Source organism: Gallus gallus, chromosome 4 (assembly GCF_016699485.2).
Source record: "Gallus gallus isolate bGalGal1 chromosome 4, bGalGal1.mat.broiler.GRCg7b, whole genome shotgun sequence".
Taxonomy (NCBI): Eukaryota; Metazoa; Chordata; class Aves; order Galliformes; family Phasianidae; genus Gallus; species Gallus gallus.
Window position 1 is genome coordinate 81,657,821 of NC_052535.1, and position 18,702 is coordinate 81,676,522.

General features: G+C 35.5%; 1 protein-coding gene across 1 annotated transcript in view; it reads right to left on the reverse strand.

Moving 5' to 3' along the window:
* Positions 1-18,702, reverse strand: part of HTT (huntingtin) — a 78,073-nt gene that overhangs the window by 19,041 nt on the left and 40,330 nt on the right. Inside the window, 14 exon segments of the mRNA XM_420822.8 lie at positions 255-400; positions 602-815; positions 2,274-2,396; positions 3,758-3,896; positions 5,052-5,128; positions 5,340-5,516; positions 6,697-6,876; positions 8,320-8,461; positions 9,717-9,924; positions 12,401-12,543; positions 13,797-14,035; positions 14,617-14,739; positions 16,537-16,653; positions 18,548-18,684. Of these exon segments, the coding sequence (XP_420822.3) occupies positions 255-400; positions 602-815; positions 2,274-2,396; positions 3,758-3,896; positions 5,052-5,128; positions 5,340-5,516; positions 6,697-6,876; positions 8,320-8,461; positions 9,717-9,924; positions 12,401-12,543; positions 13,797-14,035; positions 14,617-14,739; positions 16,537-16,653; positions 18,548-18,684 (2,165 nt within the window).

An 18,702-nucleotide genomic window follows, 5' to 3' on the forward strand; every position in this document is an offset into this window, starting at 1 on the left:
AAACAGTGCAGGACATTTTTCCAAAATGTCAAAATCACTGTATCGTTCAGTCAATTTCTTCTTGTAAAAAGCTACCATTGCCCAATAGGCCCATCTGATTTTCTGGCACAGATCAAATAAAAGAACCACTAATTAAACTTCTGCACTAAGACAACTTGCCCGGATCAGAATTCACTCCATGGTGATCAACTTAAGTCAAAGTTGGCTCCTTCCCAATATTTCATCACATCTTTATTTATGCTTTAGTTTCTTACCTCTATTGACATCACTACGAATTTCAGGATATCATCCTCTTTGTCAGGAGGAACACGGAGACTGGTTGGTAGTTTTGACAGTAACAACAAATACTGAGCGAGTGCACGACAAAGGGTCATCACAGACTGATACATCACCTCATCGCCTATAAGACAAGACTGGATGTAATCTAGCAGTTTGAATTTTTTCTGTCAATAAATGTTTTTTGGAATTATTTCATAGGCACTTTTATGCCAAGCATCTTGACTTTTTTTTTTTAAATACTAAGTTCATGTATTGACAAGACATCTGCAAACTACCTTTGTAGAGGAGAGAATAAACTTAAAAAGACCGTTATTTCTATTACCAAAGATATCGTTTAGTTTTTTCCAGTAGGCTGATGGCTCAGTTGGCAAAAGTGGTTGGAAAACCTGGTGGCTGGCAGGAAGGTTTAGTACAGTGGCGGACAGATGATCCAGTGTTACCCTCCGAGCTGCTTCAAAAAGGCTACTCTTCTGGTCTCGTGAGATCTCATTCATGCCAAGGCTTAAACAAGGTGCTAACAAGCTCAGGTTGAATTCCTGAAATAAAACAGTAAATAAAAAGTAAATACGCTGCTTTGAAAGAAAAGCAAGCATTTGACAGAACTGTTCTCCCAAATTAATATAACTGTAAATTAATAGTTTATTAATTTATAAGACCTCCACTCTATTGTGGCGTAACAACACCATAACTGAGATCACATTTGTCTTCAGTTTAAACTCTAAACGCCAATATCCTGGTCTGGAAGGAAAAAAATCAATATGCCCAGTACAAGTTTTCAGAACAGAATATGAATAAAGCTGCTGAATTGTATACAAAGAATTTTCAAGAAACTGTACCAAACAAGTAAGGTCTATTTGTTGATAAACTGATTCTTTAAAAGATTTCATCATAAGTGAGTGCAAATCTCTCAGTGGGGAAAACAAGGAAACTTCTGCTGTACTTCCCAGATAAGTTATATTCCTGTTACGCAAAGCATAAAATAGCTTTGTGTATTCTGCCTGAAAACTTAATGCATTTCCCTTTTTCTTTTTCTTTAATCTACACTCAGAAGTTATTAAAACTCTTTTTCTGAATCTTTTCACAAACATATCAAAGAAAACAAACAGCAACTGAGCCCAAAATATTAAAATTTGGCAGAAATATTAGTTAACACAGGGTTGAAAAGTGCAACCTCTATCAGTTATTTGGTATGCATGTTTGGACAAGTCACTATCTGAAAAAAAAAAAAACCTACCATCATCATGACCCATTTCACAAACATCGCAGGAATTTTTAATCTCTTTAAAGAAAAATCAGTAGAAATAAATAAGCTTGAAAATAAAACTCTGAGTCTCGATTTAGCTTAAATTTATATTTTGTCTCCTTGAAAAGTACCTCTAGTAAATTGAATCTTAAATTCTAGAAGTCTGAAAGGTGTAGCTCAGCATTGTGACTCCACAGGATCTATATTTGAATACTACTTGTTTCTCTTCAAAATGAGAAAGTATAAACTATTTTTAAATAGTCTCCCGCTATCATTTCTGCATGCCAACAATAAACGGACTGTAGAGAATTTGAGCAAATTATGCTCTTAATAAACCGAGTTGTGTCTCACTGCAGATTCACCATCTCTGCCACAAGAGAGCTATATCAGAAGTAACCTAGTATAGATGATCAAAAGTTTCAGAATCATCTGGTCTTGTAAAAAGGCTGTACAACAAAATTATGTAAAACATTAGAACTGTGGATACATACACTTCCACTTCACTTCCACTCCATAAACACACCCTGTACTATTAGAAAACTAATAGCACCATTGCTAGACAGAGCCAAAAAACATTCAGCATTTTATTTTCCCAAACTTAATGAAATCCAATATGTGAAGTACTGGTATTACATAAATCTGAAATGTTTGTATTTAAGAATCTAATCTATTAATACTACCAACTAGAATATCAGAAACAGTTTAATACAACATCTTCAGCTGATACTGTTCCATTAGACAAAAAAGTTACCTTGCTGTTCATGAAGGAGTTCAGGTCAGGCTGAGGAATTCTGTTTAACAGTTCTGCACCTTCAAGTAGTGCTGAGTCAGACTTGATGCAACACTGAGACCTCACTAGTGACATATACCAGTCCTTTAATAATTGAAGAAAAAAATTAGTACATTTTATTTTCACAAAATTAAACAATTTCAGGGGTGGAGGGAGAAGTGCTTAATGTCATTTAATTGTGGTACTTTTAAGAGATTTCTAGGCCACATCAATGTCAACAACAAGAACAAAAAGCAACTGTAAAAAAAAAAACCACCCATGAGAAAAAGCAAAATAGGTGACTGATGAATGGACCATCTTAAAATAAGATAAATAGACAAATTGTCTATTTGTCATGGAGTCTGGACAGGAATCAAAGCCAAAAAAGCTTAGCATATAGCATAGGTGTATTAGGATTGTAAAGCTGATGACAGCATTTAGAAAACGACCAGGAGTATTTGGTAGTCAAGTATAATTAAATGAAAAAAAATACAGTAGCAAAGAAAGAAAAGTCTCCAGAATCAGTGGCCTAACATATCAGATGAAGATAGTATCTACACTGAAAGTTGCACTGAAACAAATTAAGACTTACTCCTTACATTTATGGTGCTGAGCCTAGAGGATAAGTTAAAAATATAACTAATTTAATTGAAGAATATTAAGAGTTTTGTTTATTGTGTTTTCTTTATCAACTAACCATGAATCAGCTGATACTAATTAGGATCCAACTGTGAAGGAAGCATATGAAAACCTTCTTTGTGCAAGATTTAAAGTTACACAGAGGAAGACAGAAAACCACAGGCAAATGGTTTCTGGGCACAGTCTTTCCTCCTACTATCTAAGTTGTTCTCAGTCCTTCTATTAAGTCAGTGTGATCCTCAGCTCTCTTGGACAACTCTAAACTATCGGCTAATCAAGTAATTTTTGCCATCTCTATTAAACACGTTTAAAGTTTCTATGCATCACTGTAGAACATGAAGTAATGAAAAGGAGAAATGAACTCTTATGAGATAAACTGCAAAGAAAGGAAGACAAAGACCTCAAAATCCTCGTAGCATTCCACCCTGGTCTGAGGTAAGTGTATCTAATGACATTTAAGACAGAATTTCAAAAAGAGACGACCAGTTATTTTCAGTCAACAAATTAATAAATGTGTTGGAAACACATCAAGCAAACAGATGACAGTGTATGTCTATCTGTACTGAACCTTCTTGTAAATCTTTCCTCTAATTTTATGGAGAGAAAAAAAACTTGTTAGTTTTTCATGGCACCATATACATAAGAAATATGCATGCACTTTCTAATTATCAATCTTTAGCCTAACAGCTAACACATGAAATCATTCACTGATCCCTATCTGAGATTCACTGACAATTTTAAGAGCACAGTAAAAATAAGCTGCTATCAAATATTTTGTAATAAGGGGAATACTTTTTGAGCCAAGGCATTTCTAAATAGAATCTTACTTTATCTAGAATTACATTCTCTAAACCTGGTTGGTCTTCTCCATCTAGTGGGTGTGAGGTAACCAGAGGTGAAGGACTAGTTGTGTCTGGTGCCACCATTAGACGGAATCTATCCAAGAGTGAGTAAAGTCTTTGGTGTCTGAAAATAAAAACAAAATGTCAGCAAAGAGCCAACTTAGTTTCAGAAAGCATTTCGAAAAAGAAACTCATCCAGTGAACTAATGTTCATAACTGGGACAGAAAAGCACTAGCATCATAAGATTTTTGCTGGATCACCCACATGATGTAAAACTGAAAAATTCATCAGATACCCGTAGACAAAAAAAAAATCAATCCTGTACCACCAACAATAAAGATTTGATTTAGACTTTGAGCTTGTATAAATGCATAAAATGCAAGCCTTAAGTAGCGTACACTTTTAGTGAATAAGAATCAAATTTAACATACAGACTTGCCTGCACATGAATATGTTCTAACAGATGCCAAACAAGAATCCATTTTAAGAAAATTGAGTAAGTAAACTGATATTTAAGATTAAGAATTTCTGTTTGTGGATTTAAAAGCCACTGCAGTCAGTGTTTTCTTTTCGTTTCTTTTTCTGATTCCAGTACTGCTATCAAAAGTCATGTAAAAGTCATTTGGAGATTCTGACTAATATTATATTTTTAAATTAAATCTCATAAGTGAAGGCACATTGCTATCAATCTACCACTGTCTTAGGCTTCATGTTCTTTACCCCACTTCTATTTCCTATTTCAGTCAATAGATATCAACCTCAGATAGCAATGACATCGGGAGCATTAAATTACTCTTTCCATCATTGAATAAGGCTTTTGAAAGGACTGAATGCTTTGCTCCTTTTGATAATAGTAGTTTACTTATAAACAACAGGGAGATTAAACCAGTGAATAAAAAAAACAACAGCTGGAACTGATAAAAACTGAGGAAACAAGTCTGAGGAAAATAAAGTTATTTTCACAGCAATGTAGTTTGTAATTTTTGCCAAAATTAATTTGGGATGACTAATTAAAAGTTAAATACTTTTAAGGGCTGGGGTAGAGAGAACCTGACGTCTCTGAGCCTTTGGCTTTCTCGAAGTTGCAAAATGCATTTAAGAATTAAATTCATCCAACACAACTGTCTTTCAGTTACAACATGCATGCACCTTATATGATGCTTTTCTCATTTTACCTCTTAACAGGATTCGCTATCATACCTTAAAAAAAACTCAAACCTATCATAATAGCTTCTACAAAATTCTTTAACTTGATATTTTAACAGGTACTGGTATTACCTCGTTGCTAATCCACTGTTTTGAAGGTATTCCTGAATTCTATCCAGTTCTTCAACTGGTAACTGAGTAATGCTGTTCTGTAGGAGTCACAAGAAAACAAGTAAAATACACATATGTACTTAGAACAGATTATGAGATTCATATGCAGATAAACTGAAATGCAATCACTCATATCTATATATAACATAAAGCATTATTTTTCCACAGAAATAACTTTAAACACTTACATTTGATTGTTATTGCTAGCACTACCCAAACTGATTTGCAGATAAATGTATTTATCTTTACCTGTAAAGTTGCAGCCAAAAGCATTTCTACCCGACGGCAAGCCAGTGTGTCAACCATGCGAGCAAGCACACGGAATGGAGTACAAAGAAGCTTATCAACATACAACGTCAAGACTGCTCCAGACTGGCTGAGATGTATCCCCTCTAAGCACTGTAAAGTCTTCTTCAGAGTCGTAGGCTAAACATCGAAAGAACACAAAAACGGAACATTACATACCTAACACTGATGGCAGTAAGGTTAAATAGGAGGATGTTGAAACAAAAGAAGTCAATCAGTTGGAATAAAAAGAACTTAAAGGTAAAGGTACTTATAAAAACACTAGAGCAGACATCAAACTGACCAATATAATAATCTGTATACTAATAAGTCTGTGTGACTGGGTTAATTTATATGAACACTGGTTTGTTCAGTGATTAACTGTAAAAACAGCAAGTACAAAAACACATGAAGAAGAAAGCAAATTAAGGAAAAAAAGAGAAGTCTTCAGCAAAATCACGGAAAGATTTGAAAACTGATAAACCTGAATGATTGCTGGAAGGAGGTAAAAATACAAGCAGAGTCAAGACATGAGTGTAAGGGTCAAGAAAAGCATAAGGGATATTTTGAACATGTAATCATAGAAACAGTGATGGCTATGCATGATTATAAAGGAGCACAAGGAAATTTATATATACATATTTATATATATTTTAAGATGTATTCTAAAGTGAAAACAGAAAAAAATGACTTATGGAATCTTTTTTTAAGAGCAGATTGTGAACATAAGGTGTTTTAATTTTACTAATTTGACTGATAAATCACCAGTATTTCACAGGACTACAGCCTCCATTCAAACATGCACAGTTAATTTTACCTATTGGCAGACAAGCATACTATAGCTCAGATTTATTTCAGCTTAAAAGCATTTTACTCAGATGCTTAGGGCACTAAAGCAGTTGCAGTGGACTTATCCATAGACAGTGAGAGAGAAAATTTTACCAGGTTGCTCAGGGTGTGGGAGCATCTCTTACTATTACCTCTAAAAGAAACCCAGGAAATAACTTTCTCACTGAGCTAGTTCCCAAGTTTAAGAGGGATGAGTACAATCCTACATCCCTACAATTAATCATCCACTCCTTTCAATTTGGAAATTAGAATAACCAACAGAAATCATAAGCTGAATTTCTGAAGCTCATGAAAAGTCCAGTGTCAATTATAAAGTTCACTTCTTGCTTGCTTTTTCTTTTTAACAGGTGACTTCAAAAATAACATTACAATTTGATAAATGACACGGAAATGTTAGAATTTGCATACTTATCAGTTACAATTATACTAGAATCTAAGTGATTTCTTTCTTAAAAAGTTAAGTTAGACTTACAGCTGCAAGATTCTCACACCGTGATTGAATGGCCTGGATGAAGAGACCACTGGCTGCCGAATTTCTGTGAACAGCACTAATGAAGTCTTGTACTGGAGGCTCATGGGACAGATTAATCAAGTCTTGAACATGATTCACAATAAGCCAAGTCAAGTGTTCTGAATCATGCAGGTTTTGACACTGAAAGGGAAAAAAATAACATGCATAGTAAGTATCTAATTAGTAAACACTGACACATGAAGATTTTTATACATAATTCCAGTAATTATTTTAAAATAATGGTGCAAAGTGTCCATATTTTAGTACTGCCACCATTATTTTTAGATTAGTTTTTTCATATGCTTTTGAGCTTGTTCAAATTAAGAGTCATAATAAATTTGTAACCACCTTTTTCAATATCATTACACCACTAAATGGGAAACCATGACATGAAAAGGGAACAAATTGAAGCTACATCATGGGAGAGTCACAGTGGATAACAGGAAAAGGTGAGAGGGTAGTTAAGCATTGGAGCAAGTTTCCCAGAGCAGTGGTCAGAGCACTGAACCTGCCAGAGTCCTAGGAGCATTTGGACAACACTCTCAGACATAGAGTCTGTTTTTTTGGGTGGACCTATGTGGAGCCAGGAGTTGGACTCGATGATCCTTGTGAGTCCCTCCCAGGTAGACACAAGTAAATTGAGAATGACATCTCAGAGACACTGCTTTTAACAAAATACTCTTTGAAAGAAGCACACATACACCACCTTCTTGTAGAGGGTGATTTTCATTTAGACTTCCCTTTAAAGACTTCATATTACTATTTGCCCTAAACACTAGATGAGTAACTTCTGGAAAACACATCCAAAGAGGTCTTTCAGTAATTAATTTTAAGCCTACAGAGGCTAAACATAACAACAAGGAGTGCAACATAACATAGGATGACCTGTAGAACTAACTACGTGGTGCCAAAAAGCCAACACTTCCCAGTGAAGAGGTTTTGAAGAGTTTTAACTTGGACTAGCTCAAATCTGACCACAGTGACTAAAAGCCCATTAGGGGTTGAAGTGCTTTTTAAGCATAGCTTTTGGCCTAGTTGAATCTGAGAGGAATGAAGATTGCTTCCCCAAAAGTGCTTTGCAATGCAAACTAAAGTGCAATACTAAGTATTGCAGGAAGGTTCACTTCAAAGGTATGATTCCAATGAACTAAAATGCTAATACTGAGGCATGAAGAGGCTGAAGCCACAGAAATTTTTCTCATTAGGGAACCAAAAATGGAAGTGAAATGTTATTGTAAAACCTTTTATTTTATGGTATACAGAGATAGATATTTGTTGTCTACCAGAAACTGTGCTGCTACTAACGTTGGAAAATCCAGCACTTAGTACACTGGTAGCAACACACAAGTAAAGGATATAATACCTAACAGATTATTCTATTATCTACCAGGTACCCTTAGACATGTCATGAGAACTAGTTCAGAATAGAAAAAATGCCAAATGACGTTGTACCTAAGTTTACATAAGTGTCCCCTGGAAAGAAAATGATTAGTTTCACATTAGTCCTCAATTCTCACTTTTGAACTGGCAAACTAAGAAAATTACTCAGAATCATAGTTATAAAATTTCTAATTCAAAACTTACCACATAGTCACAAAAAAGAATGAGTGCTCCTCTTCTCACTATCTCTCGATTGCACATGCCACGTTTAGATTCTGAATCTGATTCATCACTATCTCCAGATATCTGAGGGCTAAGTAATTTAGTAGTAGAAAGACTGTGTCTCCTGCAAGAAGTACATTATATTTTATTACCATGTAGAAACGTTAAAAATCAACTTGCTTGGAACATTCTACTCATTGTAAGTCTTTATATTAGAAAATTCATTTAAATATTAGACTGCTTTGAAATAGACACCTTGCTCTTCATCAGCTTTCGAACAACAGCTGCATTACTTTTTGTTCAGTGTTTATCTCTTCTTTGTGCTGCCTAAGGAAATAAACAGGTTATTTACAAGAAAAACCTTGGGCTATCATGTCTTAAGTGAGAACAGAACCTAATTCTGTGTTTTTCACACCATGAGACTGAATTGAGGCAACAGTCTCACATATGAGCACATCTCTCTCAAAGTATTGATCCACACATTTTAGAGCACAATTAATCTTCCCTAACATCACTGCACGAGTATCAGAAATTTCTCTTAAGTCAGCTGTTACTCTTCCTCTGCAGTTAACAGAGGGCTACCCACCCCACACAGTGGAGTATCTTCCACACCCCCAGTCTACATCATCCTGATGGCAGGTGTGTCTGACCAGTGGGCTGACCCATCCACAGACCAGGAGTTAGCGCAGTTTAGAAACAATTTTTTGAATTTCAGAGAGCTAATATTGACATTACTAGCATCTACTTTGGCTACTGCTAATGAACCAGCATGGTGCTGATACTATGCTTTGACAGCATTTAGTAGGAGACCCACTGACAAGAGATCACAGATGTACCTGCATCTTACTGATCAGACCATATTTCCATAAACACTAAGTGTATATCACCTGCACTAGCTGCTTACCTGCTAGAAGGTGAAATAAGAAGCCCCCATATGAATAGCTATAGCTTTTTCTATAATTTTTCATTTTTAGAAGGACAGAGAAGGAATTTATTGTCTTCAAATATAGAGGTTTACCTGACAGTTCTTTTGTGGAACAACTGAGCACTGGATGTATTTCCTTAGTTTGAAAGACATACTAACATCAGGACAGTGTGTATATATAAATATACATACCGTATAAAATATATACAGTATATGGTAATATATAAACATGCACACTGTCCTGATGTTAGTATGCCTTTCATATACATAAACACACACACACGCCTGTACACACAAAATAAATGCAGAACTACCTATTTCAGAAGCTAAGCAGTATTATTCAACAGCTGACAGGCTTTGAAGATTAAAAGTTGTTTGGGTTTCTTTCATATAGCTGTACCAAATACAACTGAGAAACACAGTACTACTACTAGGGATCAAAAACAAACCTTACTTTGGAGTTTGATGCACTTCTGACCACCAGTTGTAGTTTGTGTAATTAACAAGAAGTAGGATCTGACACCAGAGGAGAACTAAGGAAGGATGTGTGGGAACCATGGACTGAACAAGGTCACTCAGACTTTCAAGGGTATAGAAACTACCATCAGATCCATCTCCTGTAAAAAGCCTGGTGGCTGCAGCTGTGATTCTTCTAAACATCCCTGAAAAATAAGCAAGCATATTAGGGTAACTATGTTCTTGATGGAATTCTGAAGTTTCAAAATAATCCGTGGTACCCTGAGAATACTCGGTTCACTCGTAAGTCAGTACAATTCCTGAAAGAAAGGCATATACTTTTTATTTTAAATGTAAGGCAAGTCATGCATTTTGACGAACTGTAGTGTATAAATCAGTAGTAACAAGCTCTCAGCTAAATGAACAATATTTTAGATCAGATTAGAACTGTAATGACACTTAACTTTTCCTCTGTCATCCATTAAATAGTTAGCTGATACATGGAAACCTTAATCAATTTTAAAACTTTTAATTATAGATGAGGATATTTTTCTTTTTGAAGTATATCACAGAAGTTCTAAATAAAAATCATGGTATAACTGCTATTCTATAAGCTATTAAGATTACTCACAAGTCTCCTACCACAGGTACCAAATATATTTAGTTGAAAATAAACTGACACTATTCAATCCAAATTCTGAATTATGTGCAAAAAGGACATTATTTTAAGTGACAAAAAGTCACTGCCCAGCAAACTGAACGCTCAGCAAAAAAGCTGAATTTTGCTTTCTGACTTGCTACTTATGCATTCATGTAATAAAAAGGGAAGGAAAACAAGGAAAATGGAGAAACTTAAAGTTGTCTAAATTTACGGAACCAACTTTTCAGTTTATCCATGCCTTTTATTCTATTCTACTTCAAAGCAGCACACTGTGTATCTTCATTTCTAATCTGGTAGTTTTCCATAGTTGAATATACAGGGGTTAGCGATGTTTACGTTCTGACAAAATCTATAATGGGTGAGAAGATAAGACATCCATGTTGAATAGTGGTTAAAAATGAGAGAAGATCACAGCCAGCGTTCCCAAACACAATTCAGAATTAAGGTGCAGCTGTAGTTAGGATGATATAATTTAAAGAGAAATAGAATGATAACGACTTCCACTGAACAAGTAGCATAAAACCAGATACTTAATTAAATCTAAGTCTAAACCTGAAAGGAAATGCTAAAACATGAAAATACAACTCACACATACATTTGAAGAACTTTACTTCTACTCTGTAACACCATATATGGTAACCACATTACCATTAGTCCTTAGAGGGGATTTGCAATGATTTCTAGAGATCATGCAGTACACGTACCCCAGTGCTTTGCATGAACGCTTTAATATTTAATTTTTATTCAGTATGACAGTTTCTACATAGTTTTTTGGCAAGACAAATACATCTTGGAAGCCAGTTGCTGCAGAAGAACTAGCTGGAGCCTTCCCTTTCCTATGTCACCAGCTCTGGCTGCTGAAGGTACCTACTTCCCTGATTTCAGTCACTAGCTTAATTAACTAATTTCATTGGTCTTGGCTCAATTCCATTTAATCACTTACTCCAAATCATTTTGGCATAAGTTATTTTTCATAATCTGCATTGCAAATTTTTGCTCAATAACAGCAATTAACAGCATACATATGTGCCTGTCACAATAGTAACTACAATAGTAACGGGCACATGGAGATACAGAATGATCACTAACTACATCCAGAGCTGCAAGAAGCAGCTGCTAGCAATGACAGCAGCAGAATGAAGATTTTTGTCATGAAAGGACTTCATAACTGACATCTGCAGGAAGAGCTTAAAAAGATTAAAGGGTGTTGGACACAAAATAGAATCATGCTAAATGTTTAGAAGCAGTGTTTGATATTCACTTTTTTGTTATTCACATCTAATAAGGAAGTGCTGTATAACTTCTGTTTTATAGATGGGGCTGTAGAATGAAGAATTACTTGTCTGGTATCTAACATACGGAAAAGGGAAGAACTTTCTGAGAAGATGACTAGGACAGTGACACAAAAAAGATCTGCTTAACTTACTGGGGAAGAACACTATTCCAGGTTACTCCCTTAGATGACTAGGCAGAATAGTAAGACTGCCAGCCAGAGAATGGAGTGGATACACATGCATAAACCCCATAAGCCTTAAGAACAGAACACAATGCTAGTTAGCAGGAACAATACTATTTCGACTTTCCTGGTTCGTCAGTAGTTTTTTGTTTTTCTTTTTTTAATTATGCTAAAGAACAGAAACCTACCTTGTCATGAAACTTCCCTCAGGCTTCAGTAACTCAGTACTTTGAGTACTTTGAGCTACCAACCCTCCAAATTAAGATGAACTACAGAAAATGCAGCCATAGATTTGGAGTGCTTTGCATTTGTAAACTCTAAAGTATTAGACAGTTAAAAGGAATGACGAAAAGTCACTACATTTTTTACATAAGTAAAAGAAACAAGAAAAGTGGGCTCTGTATTCATCAGGATAAAATTTCAAAGGTTCTTTACAGTACGTAGAATAGAACGTCTTATGCACCTACGCACTGCTTCTCATTAGTTCTAACTCATTCAAGAGTTGTTTCAGAACTCAAAAATCCTTGCCACTACAAACAGTATGAGGCACTGCTCCAAGTATTACCTGATTTGAAGATATGTATTAAGCACATAAGCAAAGTGCCTAGCTCCTGGCAATAGAAAGTGTGCTGTTGCTCATTCATGTCCACTTTCACTTGTTTGGTAACAATATCTTCAAGTAGAATACCAACCAGCTGTAACAGGAACCTTGAAAACACAAGAATACAATCAGTAGGAAAACCATCACTGCAACCTGTTTCAGAACAACACGTCTGCCTATAAAACTCGGTAAGTTTAAAATCAAGATAAAAAAATTACTGTGCATTCATCCTAAATAAAATGGTGAATTATATGCTATATTAAAGGTTGACCTAAAACATGATGTTATTGCTATGGCCAGATGATCACAAGTATTCAACCATTATGCAATGAAGCTGTGTTACCTCCTCACTGGCTGAAGTATTAAGTCATAGCATGGATATACCAGCTCACCACACTTACACAGGAAACATCCAAATTGATGGAGTGTCTTTATAGTGATTGGCAATGAGTTTAAACACACTCTAACAGTTACTACAGCTCAGTTGAGGAAGGAGCAACTCAGCAAGACACAGTAACTCAGCTCTTCGCAGTCTCATTTGTTCTCATTCACTCTACAACTATACCAAAACTTCATCCAGGTAAAAAGATCAAATGAAAACACCAAAAAAGGGTGTCTGCAATGAGCAATCCTTGCTCCCAGCCATGATCATTCTCCAACTCACTCCTGCTGGACACAAGATCATTTTAAGGAAGTCCAGATACCCCTTTTCCTTCTACCCATCACCCTCACAGTAAGTTGAAAGATAAACAGATGCATTTTCTTTTTATCTGGAATTCCACACTCAAGTTAAAACTTTTTAGTTTCTCAAATGAACAGCTATTTCAAATGCTTCCCACCACGTCAAGATGGGATATCTCAATGATAAACATTATGTAAACATAATAAAAGCACTATCCCTCCATGCTTCTTTTGCTTAAGTGTCTTTCTTGGACAGCTTCAGGATGGGAAGCTAACTAGACAAAGCTAGCCCTCAAGAAGTAGGAAATAAAAAGCAGGACTAATTTAACCACTTTGAATCTTATTTGCAGTAAAATTGTCATACAGAACACAGGCTTCTACTATGGGGTTGATTCACCTTTTAGGCCCCACAGAGGAAGATGGAAACAGTTAAAGCTTTGGATCTCATTTTAATAAGGCCAGAACTGACCCATCTTGATGGCTTCAGTAGATCTTTCACTTGGCTTAAAAAGAGGCAGCAGAATACTGCAAAGTCTATACTAAAAACTCATTAAAACTTACGAAAAACTCAACTTATTAACAATTATGTATATATGCTTATAAATATAAGCATATGCTTATATATTTTTGATTTCTCAGAAACCTTTATCGTTCCCTTAACTGAGCCAAGGCATCATACCTAGAAAATGTCTCTTCAGGGAGATATTTAGTCTGTTTAACCTCACTGTGATCCTCTTGTGCAGATACGTTATTTTCACCATGTCTCAGTCTGTTAATTGCTTGACGTGAAATCAAATATGGTGAGAACGAAAGCTCTTGAACACGAGATAGAACTATGTCTTCTGTGGATTGTGAAATGAGAACTCTAAGGATAGCTAAAATTCCAGAAATCCATAGCTGGACAGTGCTCACTGACGCCTAACAAACAAACAACAAAAAAATAGATTGTTAGACTGGATAGGCTTGACCATTACCATGAAGACATATAAATTTGAAGACAGAAACATAAAAGGTTTCTCTGCTTGCTCCGTTCTCATATGTCTGATTTTATACAACTTCATAAGTATGCAGAATAGCATTGGAGTGTATTCAAACCTACTATAGCAAGCCTTCAAAGAGATTAACAATCTCATTTGTCAAAATAGTACCAGCACTGGCATAAGAAAAATGTGATTTACCTATTATATGTTGCATTCTCAAATTTATTGTAACTGTATGTTTCCCTACATTCCTGATCCTAAAAATACAAAATGAAAGTAAGTAACCTATAAGCAGAAGATTTCTGTATAAAATGCACCCAGATAATAAATCATATTAATTGTGATGAATTCTTTCCTAAAAGCTTCAGGTACTTCAGCATCATATTGCAAAATAAAAAGATAGAAATATATACTGTTTTGTTTCGCATTAAAGACACAAGAACTCTCTCCTCTTTAAACACCCACTTTTACTACATCTAGAAACATTTCACTTGCATTATCAGATTCCTACTTGCTTACCATTGTTTTAGGAGTAACAAACATACTTCTTAAAAGCATGTCAACAGGGCGAAGGGAAGAAGGAGCCAAAATTTCAAACAAAGTGTTCAGTACTCCTAGAGCATCATGAGAATCTATGTGCATCTGTAAAAGAAAACCACAAAAGTAATCTACAGCTATCACTACCTCTAAATGCACCACAGAATTATAATCTCAAGTTTTAATCATTTCTATTACAACTTTAACATAAGGCTGTCCTTTATAAAATTTACATCAGTAAAATCTATGAAAAGTATAAAAATGTTTCATTGCAAGCCTTCCTACATAGGAAGGTTGACAATATGGATAAAAATCCATCACAAGAAATTCAACATATATACTACTTATTGATTTATTTTAGGAGAAATATGCCATATGCAGAGAATGAGAGCAAAAGTCTGACTGTCACAAAATTTAGAAACTTATCTCTTCCCCGCACATCCTACCAGGCATATTTATAGACAGAAGTGCTGGGACAAGAATAACAGAATGCCTTGGTCATGACTAAGCTTAAGGAGATAACTAGGAGGAAAAAAAATCCTAACCCTCAGAGAAGTGAACATCTACAATGGAATTACACTGTAGAAACTGAAGTAGGCACCTCAATTGTTAAGTTATAAAATAGCTGATCACAAAAAGCAAAGGTCTGAACTCAAAATCTGGGGGACTTCTTGCCATTTTAATTTGATAGTTTGACGCACATGTACAGATTCATACAAAACACAATAAAAGCAACTTAATTTGTCAGCATTTTAGCTTCTCCTAAAAACTAGTGTCTAATCCTCCTTACTGCCCACTCTTCCCCACCATATAATCTTCTCATAGGAGGGAGAATCTGCCATCAAAGAGCAAAGAACATCTTAAGGGCAGAATTTCAGTAAATTTATTTTGTATTCTGGAATTAGAAATACATACTTCAAAGAAAGCTGTATGGTAAGACAAACCCTCTTGCTGCTTAGGAAGCAGAATGGAAAAGTTTTTGCCTCAAAGAAATACTGTCTTCTTCTCAGATACAAAGGGTCTACTCTTTAACCCCCAGCTTGCAGTTCAGATCTGAGTTCTCCATTAAGACAGACATATGCACACGCTGGAGCAAGCCCAGCAAAGCGACACACAGATTATTAAGGGCTTGGAGCATCTGTCATACAAGGGGAGACTGAGGCAGCTACAATTTTTCATCCTGGAAAAGGCTCAGGGAGATCTTAACAATGTGCACAATTATCTGACCACAGAGGAGACAAAAGTAGTGAAGATGCAAATAGCTAGAATCTGCTCAGTAACATCCACTGACAGGATAAGAAGCAACATCAACATACAGAAGTTGAAATAAAGAAAGCCCCACTTAAATACAATTTCTTTCTCTCTTTTTTTTTTTTAAGCTCCCTATGAGGGTGTTCTAACACTGGAAGAGGCTAGAAGTAAAGAAGTTAACATCTGACTGCACATGGTTCTAAGCAGCCTCCTCCAGCAGACAGTGCTTTGAGAGACAACAAATTCTAGAAGTCTGCTTCAGCTTCAAATACTTTGTAATTCAGAGATTAATAAATGCAGCTTGGGGTGATGTTATTTCATTCTCTTCACTAAAACAAATGCCATTAGACCCACTGCAGTTAAGAAAAAAAATGATTTTTACATTCTGTAACAATGGGAGAATCTTCACACCATTATTAAGTGCTCTGAGTAAGACACAATTGTGTACGTAAAGTAGTAAGAGCTTTATCTAGGAACAGTCTAAAAGGTTCTGCACATACTTCAACAACTTAATGTACACTAATTATCTTCCAGGTAAGGTGGCCACACTTTAAAGAAAATACAGAAATCACAATACTCAAAGCTATTATTACAGCAATTACTCTAATGATTAGTTGGGATGTTTATAGTTTAAAAAAAAATACACATAACCTGTTGTTTTGCAAGCATTGGGAGAATAATGTCAGCTATTTGCCGAGATAATCTCTTCCATTTGTCTTCATTTTCTTTATGACATTGCTGCAATACTAAGATGAACATTTCCAGCACCTGAGGAGAAGCCCAAAAGAACTCAAGTAAATTCCCACACTATCAGGAAACACTCAAGTAATACAGTAATGGGAAAAATAGTTACTGCTTTATCAATTTGCCAAAAAACAAAGAAAAAACCTGCATGAGAAACCAGACAATATTTTAAAACGTAATTTTCAGACTAAAAATTTGTTCTTAGTTGCAACAATTTTTTAAATTTTTAATTTCTTTTAAAAAGAATTTTCCAGCTTTTTTCAACAAACTCGAAAGAAAATGCTTTTCTGGTCCCTCTTAAACTGCATTTGTCAAAATACTGTCAACAGAAAAAAGGACAGTAAAGCTGAGTGCTGCATCACATACTCAACAAAAGGGGAAAGGAGGGAAGAAAGCAATTTTCCACATTTATAGTCTTTCTTATAGAACTTATTTATCTGGGATAAATCGCTTTGAAGTAAAACTTTAAAAGAAAGTAATGGAGCATACTAACGACAAGGATCACATTCTCTATCTGAATGCGTTTCTGCCTTGAGGGTTATGGAGACAGTGCTTTCAAAGGGAGGTGGGCTAAAAGCACAGCAGGCAGAAATGTTAATTTAATGACTGGGAAGTGGAACACAAGAATCTGGTTCAAAAAATTAGTTAGGCAGAGCACTTATAAAACAATCAAGTAGTCCAGCATGAGAAACATAGCCAATCAAAAAAAACACACCAGGTGATTTTCTTCCCAAGAGCTTTCTCATGAAAAAGGTGATAGGAATAATCCTGGGATGAATTACTTTAACCCTATCTCCAGCTCCATGGACAGTAGCTATACAGTTCTAAAAGAACAAAAAGAATAAAGAAGTGTTCTGTAGTGGAGAACATCCCTAGCGCAGCCAAGGACCTGTCCAGAGGTCAGCTTATACACACTGTATAAACAGAACGGGAGAGAGTAATAACTACAAATAGGATGGTGAGGGATGAATAGCAAATGCACAGGTGATCTTTAACAGGTCAGAAGAGGATTCACAAGCAAGTGCAGTATCTTATGTAACACAGAAGTTATTCACTGTTTCACATCACGTGTCTAGAGTGTCATTTCATATAGTTATATTAGTCATTTTATGATTATAAAACTACAAATTCAAAAGAGAATGTGGATACACAAAATTATCCCAAGAACATGCAGTCCTAGCAAACTATTTTGACAAACTGTACTGCCTTTTTCCAACTATCCTCAGAAAATACATCAAAGACACCAAAATTTCCCTTCATTGTGTGAAAAAGCAAAATATGTTAAGTTTTATCATCAGCTGAAATAGCAATCAGATCTCATGGTAATTAAGTCACATCTCTTAAAATTACTTCTTTGGTTTTCTTGTAAAGGGAGTGCATTGAAGAAAGTAATTCTAACGCTCCCTCCTAACATAAAAAATTCCCAAATCCATGAGATGTGGGGCAAGGTGGTAAATAATAACAACTGTGCATCTACAGGTCGTGTTGTCTTATTAAAAGGGTATTTGAGAATTTTAACATGAAGATATTACAGGAACACTATTCTGCAGGAACACGTGGATAATCACTAAGCAGCACATTTCCTACTTTTAATCCTACTTCTCTTCAACTTTCCACCCCATTCTTTTAAATTTCTCGAATCACAATTGCAACACTTCACTAGAGCTTTTCAGGCCTTTGTTACGTAGGCTTGCCTGAGATCTAACATTTATTTGACTTGCAACACTGATTCGTAGTGCAGAAGCCTCTCCCTACTCCAAAAATCTTTGCATACTCTCTACATAATGACCACACACAAAGTCTAGCTATTCAAGATCTGTATAAAAAGATCACCAGCATAGCCTGATAGCTTTTTAACAATCAAAACAATGTTACATTTTCATAGAACACAAATAGGGATATCATCATCCTCTTTTACCTGATGGTACTGAATAAGTCTCAGCAGCATTGACACCACCACCTCCTTCTGGGTTTCCAACTCTTTTCCAGCATCAGCTTTATTTGTTCCTCTTAACACAAACAGATCATGAACGATGGGCTGCAGAGCTGGTATTGCTAAAATGAGATTTTTTT